Raw genomic sequence first — 8,187 nt, 5'->3', positions numbered from 1 at the left:
CGTAAGACGTTTTGCTACGATCACTTTTGTTTCGTTTATCGCGGTACTCAGATAACCAACAGAAACACTGAAGATTTTGTATCTTTTCGTAAAAAAATTTACTTTTCGAGGTTGCTTTACGACGTACGTACGCGCACAAACTTTGCAACCAACTGAATTCCAGGCAGCAGATATCGATGCGACTGCCGCGTTCACAGTTTTTTGGAGCAGAACCATAAGGGCGCACTTTGCGCAACCGCTGAGGAAGTGGAAGCAGAGCACTGTGCGGCCACAGGACACCCAGGACGATGCATCGTGCAAGTCTGCAGTACACGCTGGTCGGGTTTTGCGCTTCGCTCGACTGGAGGCAACTGCGCTTCGTTAAGCCGATTCCTCAGAATAAGGTGTGCAGCGCCTGCGGATTGATACGAAAGACAAACGCACTGCTTCCCTGCATGCACCTCCTTTGCGTGGCTTGTTACGAGCAGTGTGCTCAAGACGGCTCGCATGTCTGTCCGCTCGACGGCCAGCGGTCCCAGGGCGAGGATGTCGACTAGAAGGAGTCCCCTGCCGATGAGATGCTGCAGAGAGAGGTGAGAAAGGAAACTTAATAACCGACAGGACTGGATGTGTGCATAAAGGTATATATTTCTGTTTACGCCGTAAGTCCAGTAGTGAAGGAGAATATTGCTTATTTTTTCCTGAGCATCAGTTGTGGGCCGGAGGAAGGATGCCCGACTATGGTGTATAATACTAGGACAGGAGCGAAGGCCAGTATCTTCCGTTATTTATTTTTCGCTCGGTTTCTTGTTGCTCTGCTAAGTGACGCGTTATTAATGGCCTTCTTAGCTTAGGTCATCATGCCAAAGGAAATATTATAACCGGTTCGAAAGCCGAGCGATTAAAGACTATTTTGAAACTTTGAGGAACAGAGGCGTGGTCTTGATAGCCGCGCTGTCTTTCATTGAACAGTGCTTCAGCGTTCAGTACGCATTTAAAATCTTCTTTTCTAACGCTTCTTTAACACACAAGGGACATTAGATGAAGGAGGAACACATAAGAACAGGACGGACGCTAGTCATCAACTGTCGTTTATTGAAGCAACATGTCATATATACAATCCCAACGTGCACATCACACATGCGTAGTGAGGGTGCCACGCTTAAGGTACGATAGCTCTTTATCAGATAAATACACAGATGGAGTGATGACACAGTTTTGGCCTTTTTTATTTATACATAGGGCTTCGGCAATTTCCCTTTCTGATTGAGCCTTATTGGTTGCTAGTACGCGCGTGTTCTGAGGGATCGGTGTGCAGGGTACGAGGTTTGGGTCGCCGGGGTGTTTTTTGATGAGGCACCACTTGCAGTGATCAGCGATATTCCCCCAGCTGATATAGATCCCGCGGCCAAACGATGCTTTCTCAGCCTTTCATTTAAGCATCGACCTGACTGTCCAATATATACCTTGCCACAAGTGAGCAGGATTTCGTACATGACGCCGACTTTGCACGGGACGAACTGCGTTTGGTGCTTTTTAGCACAAATCGTCTGCCTTGCCGCACCGTTCACAAGAGGGCACAGCCGCACAAGCTTTCTTGGGACAGTCAATACAAGATCGACGCCGCACTTTTTTGCCAACTTTTTAAAACGGTGCGACACGTTGTGCACATAGCGCATAGCCACAAGTCGAGTACGCCGATGGGGATCTTCACGGTTTGGTCGCCGTCCAATTCTCACTTCTTTCAGTAGCTTTTCAGCGACAGATGTAATGGTTTCTTCAGGAAACCCAGCGTTCTTTAGGCGAAGGTTTTGCAACGCCACGCTTTCAGGGATTCAAATCCTTTCCAACTCGCCCAAGTTTCCGCCTTATTTAGTACGCCTTTTAAATGAATAGCAGTCATCTGCACTTACGGGACACTTCAGGTGCAATGTAATTCCTCCTTTTGGTCTCGCGGCACACCGCGAGTGCTCCACTGAAGTCTTCTATGCAAACAATTTCAATTTCAAATGATCGTTTCACAATATTTTACTCGGCTGAAGTTTCTGTGCAAGCTATATGCACGCTCAGAACGAAGAGAATCCAGGAGCGACATATTTCGTTTGGCCGCTGCTTTTTTGAGGTCACTTCGTACATACTGCTTGAGTAAAGTCGATTATTGTCTTCTACACGTTAAGAGCACATATGATAACGGGAAATGTCACTGACCCGTGGGCCTGAGTTATGGACTGTTTTTTTTTTCTTTTCGTGAAATGATTTTGGTAGGCAGGGCGCTACTAACTACGAGATGCATGTCTCGAGATTTTTAGCTGAAAATGAAGGGGAAGAAATTGCGATTTACATATGCAGGATAAGCCGCTTTAAATCAAGCGGCTAAAAACTGCTCTAGCAAAGGCGTTTTTACACTGTTAAATAGTGAAACCATAAATCAACAAGCAGCCCCGACGGGCGTGTGCTGCATGGACGCCCTTGAGTTGCTTCCTTTCGTTGGAGGATGGAACAGTCCAAAGGGAGATTTCGCCGCCGAAGTCTTTCTCCGTCCTACAGCCCGCGTCATCGTTTCAACGCACAGGTGCACAAGTGACTTGTGACTAGAGCAGAAAAATTACTATACGCGGTGCTATTTTCACCAAAGGCGCTGATGGCGAAAGTGCCAAGCACGTGCCATTTCCTAAAGCACGGGTGGCCGGCAGAAAATCAGTCCATTCGGACGATGCCCAATCCAGAAGACTGCACCATGCACTAAAGCTAGTGTATCTCTTGTCGTCAGAATTATGTATCGACGTCGCTGCACACATGGTTGTCTTTTTTTTTTTTTCTGTGTGTGATGGCATTGAGAGCAGCGGTAACTTTGTCAGTTTTCCTTTAAGAAAATGGCTGGGGAATGCATTGTCAAAAGCAATGTGCGGCAGTGTCTACGTGAGACCACAGCAAAATCATAAAATCCAGCTAATTGCGGGTTTTCTGGGAAGAGTGCGATAAAGAAAATACGGCTGCTCGCAACACCAGCTAAAACAAAAAAGAAAACAGACTTTCGTGCGAAGCAACGTAGCGCGTGATTCTAGCAAAAAGCAACTCGCAAGCTATTATTTCAAGTGCATGCTTTTGGTCGTGCTGATTTCTACCAGCCACCTGAAATTCGGAAAATAGAATTTGCCTGGAAATTTCAGCATGGCAAATTTCGATAGCAACGCGTATCGCAATTTTTCTGCTATGGTCACAAGTCACTTGTACTAATCTTTTTCCGTCGCAGCTGTACCATGACAAAACTTACGGTAGGCTTGACAGCAACCATCTCCACTGATCTTTGTAGACTTCATTAGGGTTAACGTGTAATTTAGATTTTTGTTTTTTTATTTGAACAACTGTACGCGAACTGAGCATTGCGATCGCTGCGTCGCGCGGAACGCTGCCGGAGCTGGTGAAACCCCGCGTTTTAGTGCATTTGGGGACTACGCACACACTGACTTTCTCTTAAACTAAAAAACAAATGAATTACCGGTGCACACTCTCACACGCCTTTAGATTCTCGATTTGAAGCATTTTCAAGTGTTCCTGAGAGTTGCAGCAGTACTAAAATGCAGTGCGCCCTCGTATAATATTGTACCGTATTAACGGACCCCTCAAGAGACACGTCTGGGGAGGCCATATTCCAGTAAACATTGCGCACTGCAGCCAACCCCATAAAACATTTGTGAAAGTATTCGTTTCCATCAAAAAACGGTATAGGTATACAGCAGTCACCTTCGTGATGACTACATGTGACAGCTAGGATTCCAACGCTAATACTAGTAGGGAAAAACTGGTGTAGAACAGGCCATAAGACATCTAAATGTCATGTGTAAATTCACCTGCAAGATCATGGGGCCCGGTCGTTTTGGAAACTAGTTTAACAGCGACGTTTACAACTCACCTAAAGCTTGCAGGGTCGCTTAATATCACGCATTCATCGTCAAAGGACACGAAGTGTTACCAATACATAAGTGTTACCATTACTTTAATAGGGGCGAAACAGGTAGATGCATATTTTAAACTCTAAAACAATATCGCGTGTGCTTGTGTGACCAAGGCACCACCACAGTAGAGTTCAGACATTCTTTTCACAGCCGCCTGCTGGCGCTCGTCAAGCAAGGTGTGCCCAATGTTGCTCGGAGTGCAAGGCACAAGTGGTGCTAGAACGGATACGGCCAATCCAAAGCGTTCACGTCGGTCTTCTGAAGACGGCACTTCACAGCAGATATTTCGTCCGTGTACCAGACAGAAGCCTAGCATTCTAGTTCATGAGGGTTATAAGGGCTCTTGAGCAGCAGCTTTTTGACTGAGTTTTTAGAATGTTGACTTATCGAACTGTTCTCACATGTTATTCCTCGAACTTGAAGCTTGAACTCCTCCTAAGCTACAGCAATGGCTCGGTTTATAGGGTTAAGCCTTTCAAAGCGACTCAGTCTATGGGGACGCATGGACAAGACTACCTGAGGTTCTTTACCTTGCAATGACATCGCACAGTACACGGGCGCCTTGCTTTTGGTCTTTATCGAAAAGCGGCTGCTGCAGCCAGGATCGAACCCGCGTTTTTGTGATCAGCAGCCGAGCGCGTAACCACTGGGCCACCGCGGCAGAGTTGTAGGAAAATTTTGGTATGGTATGTTAAGGTATGATAGAATATGGTATGCTAATTACGGTGTGTTATAGGCTATAGCATGTTATGTAAGATAGATTTCATACGACATAGAATGCTATGTTAGTTACGGATATTGCATGCTATAGTACGTTTTGGTATGGCATACGGTAAAAGGGGTTCAACATCCCAAAGAGGCATGCTATGAGGGACGCCGCAGGCCATGGATGATTCCGGAAGGAAATGCATACCAATTGAGATTGTTTAATGCGTACGGATGTAACACAGTACACGGCCACCTTGCTTTTGGTCCATCGAAAAACGGCCACCGCAGCCGGGGATTCGATTCCGCGTTCTGGACATCAGTATTAGAGCGCGCTAACAAGAGAGCCACAGCGGCAGGACTACGTTGCAATAATGGCAAACGTGTTTATGTGGAGGGGGTTAAAACCGACTTCACTCGCTCTTTAAGTTTTCATCCCTGGTCATCTAAATATTGAGCTTCCGAAGTAACATTTGGCTGAAACTCAGGATGGATGCGGTTTCCTATGAGTGCAATGACCCGAGGAGGATGATCGCCTGCACCAATTAAGGGGTGCTGTAGGTACGCAAACCCTATCAAGACAACCTTATTTAAGAGGTTCCCCGCATATGTATGTACGTGGAAGATGACCGCCCTAGCATCTGTGTTTCCAACATCAGACCCAACTGCGTTTCCAGCGATGCATTTTAGCACTGCGAAACTTTGTCGAAAGGCTGACTGTACCATTGCGGTCTTGTGGACCCGACAGCTAAGTTACCTGTGAAAACAACACAGCTGTAGGAGCCACTAGGCAGAAAACAATTTAAAAAGAAAATGGCCGCTTGGTTTGCGTAGTCAGGGTGATAAACCTCTAAGATTTTTATAAGGATATAAAGAATCCTTCTTCGTCGATGCGGTATTTTAGGACAGAAAGGAGAGCATTTAGAGTGAAAGTACTAATTTGGAGGCTACCAACGTGAGCAAGATCTTGTATTTCTTGTGGAGCAATTAAGTTTAGTCAGAAAGGATGTGAAGTCACCACACAGGTGACCAATCGCCAACCTGCGTAAATTTTGAAACCTATGTGCAGGACGCCCAACACATTGGTTACGTTTGCAGCGTCCTACAACGTGCTACGATGGTCCAGTCGATGACGACTGCACGCTCCAGCTCACGCCTGGTACGCGTGAAGAAGAGGCAGTGTTTTGCAAAGTCGAATTCGATGGCGTACAGTCTCATTTCCACCTGATTGAGCGGGCCTGGTAAAATATACTTTGGACATCGGCAATGGACACGTTCTTCTAGGCCTCAAATTGGTGATCTAGACAAAATTGATATTCAGTCATAATGGACTACGTCCAGTTCGATTATCACCACCAAAGTTGGTCCAGGTCACCCCTAAATTTTGCCTGGGCCGCTCAAAAATTTACATTTGGACAAAAATAAATTCCAAGTATAACGGAGGGCGCTAAGATTGGGGGTCTCACCTTTTAAGGCAAAGCATAAGTCTCCCATTTTTCCTTAACAGCCCAATTGTCTAAATTCCACCAGTGCTAACGATTTCATTTGATCCTGAGCTCAATTCTTTATTGTAATTAAAATAATTGAATTCTGTATTTTTTCTGCTTTTGCTGGGTTGGCTGGACTCTGTCAAGAAGAATTCGAGAGCTGGAAGCGAGAAAGCTATTGCTCATGTCTGCTGTTCGACAAATGTGAAACGTTTCAGGGGTTCTTCTTTCCAGGCACCAAAAAGTTTCCAGGCACCAAAAAAGAATTTGGCAATTCATAAACTCAACTTTTTCTCTCAGGTCAGATGCTGCAATGAAGAATCTGGCTGCGGAGTACGGATGCCTGCATCCAGGCTGCCCGAGCACATCAAAAGCGAATGTGAATACCACTGCACGTCTTGTCCGCGGTGTTCATCGACCATTCGTTGCGGGGATGTCTGGGTGCACCTCAGATCAGATTGCAGGGATTTCGTAATCTCGGGCGCGTTCGAGGACCCACTACCGTCAGAGCAAACAGCAACGTCGGCAGCTTTACTGGCGTTCTTTCAGGAAGACGTGGCAGACCTGAAGGCTGATTTGCGGAGAGTTTCCACGGAGACCCGAGAACAGAGCCAAACCATCGGCAAAGTCTGCTGTGAAATAAACGCTTTGAGAGAAGCCATCGGAGATAAGGAATCGACGCAGCAAACACGGTGCGGGTTTAAGCTAAGCGCACCTGAAGTATGCTGCCCTGTTGACGAGGAAGTGGAAGAGTGGTTGAATACACCAAGCTTTACTCTAAACGAAATCTCTCAAGACCTGCTCTCCATAAAACAGGCTATTGGAGCGATGCAAATGGAAATGACAGAGAGCAAGCACAAGACACTGCTTCGGTTTGAGGAACTGCTGGCCCATACATCACTCAATTCCTCCTATTGCCATTTCAGCGTAACGGAAGTGACCGCTCTCAAAGACATTGCAGTGAGACAAGGGCGCATAAATTTCATGTGCGATCGGGTGTATCTTCTCGGCTATTGCATGTCGCCCGGTGTGCGCCTCCAGAATGATGGTGGCTCTGTGTCACTGCATATACGCATGCATCTGCTCAAGGGTGTGATCGACGATGTTCTTCAATGGCCCTTTTCACATGCCATCAGGCTTAGCGTCCTTCATCCGGTGTCTGGTCAGGAGAGCGCAAGTATTTTCAAGCCCGAAAAGAAAGATCCTGAATACTTTTCGAAACCGGCAGAAGAGGCAAACACAGGCATATACGTCCTGAAACATTCGTTTTTACTGGCCGACCTTGAGCGTGATGGTTACGTTGAAGACGACCAGCTTCTGCTGAAGTACGAGTTGCTGAAGTGCAGAGAGCAGCTTCCGGCAAGAGTAAAAGCCGAATTCGAAACGCCTGTCCACGAGAAAACTCTGGAATCGTGGACCAGATAGTCCTCTGTGGATACTTAGGCCAAAACTTCGAGACTTTAGGGACTCGTATAACACGTATTTCAAGTTTAGCTGGTTTTTATTTTTTTCTTTGACGCTATTTCCTAATGCTGCGCGCGTCTCGCCAATTGGTTTCGTGAAGAGCCGCAGCTTTTTCAAAATATTTGCTTTTATATAATTCACCGTTCATATAAGCGTTTTAGTAAAGTTATACTGAGAAACTCTTCTGAATAAACTTGAACACTAACGGTATATCGCGTAATAAAGGCCATTAAGTCCCAAACTGAAAGCGTATCTTACTGATTCTTTCCATTGCGTCGGAGCACAAAATAAAATATTTGGTTGTGCAGTATTGGCAAGAGAGTGGCATAAAGTGTAGTTTAAGAACGTTTGAACATTATAAGGTATTCCACCTTGTAAGCCGGTGGGGCCTATGATGTACAGGGGTAGTCAAAAGTTCTCAGGCCACAGTGTCTGCTTCTGGGCAGTATAATCGGGCAGCTACGACGACCTCAAATATCGAAACATCTCTGGGGGATAGCATAAGCATTCTAACCTCTGAGATAATTGATAGCTTTACTGAGATCTTAAGTGCCAGAATATGCCGGCCAGAAGCAAACCTTCGGCCTAGGAACTTT

General features: G+C 46.0%; 1 protein-coding gene across 1 annotated transcript; it reads left to right on the top strand.

Moving 5' to 3' along the window:
• The first annotated feature begins 426 nt into the window (after nt 1-426).
• On the top strand, nt 427-7,878 carry LOC146182858 (TNF receptor-associated factor 5-like). Its single transcript, XM_084608958.1, has 2 exons — nt 427-572; nt 6,428-7,878. Exons 1-2 carry the CDS (start codon nt 558-560, stop codon nt 7,550-7,552), a joined length of 1,140 nt encoding a protein of 379 aa, XP_084465084.1. The 5' UTR covers nt 427-557; the 3' UTR covers nt 7,553-7,878.
• Nucleotides 7,879-8,187: the final 309 nt, after the last annotated feature.

The sequence above is a fragment of the Amblyomma maculatum genome, chromosome 7, assembly GCF_055883805.1.
Source record: "Amblyomma maculatum isolate TAMU_Amacu chromosome 7, ASM5588380v1, whole genome shotgun sequence".
Classification (NCBI taxonomy): Eukaryota; Metazoa; Arthropoda; class Arachnida; order Ixodida; family Ixodidae; genus Amblyomma; species Amblyomma maculatum.
The sequence above is the reverse complement of the archived record's forward strand: the minus strand, read 5'-3'. Positions and strand labels throughout refer to the sequence as shown.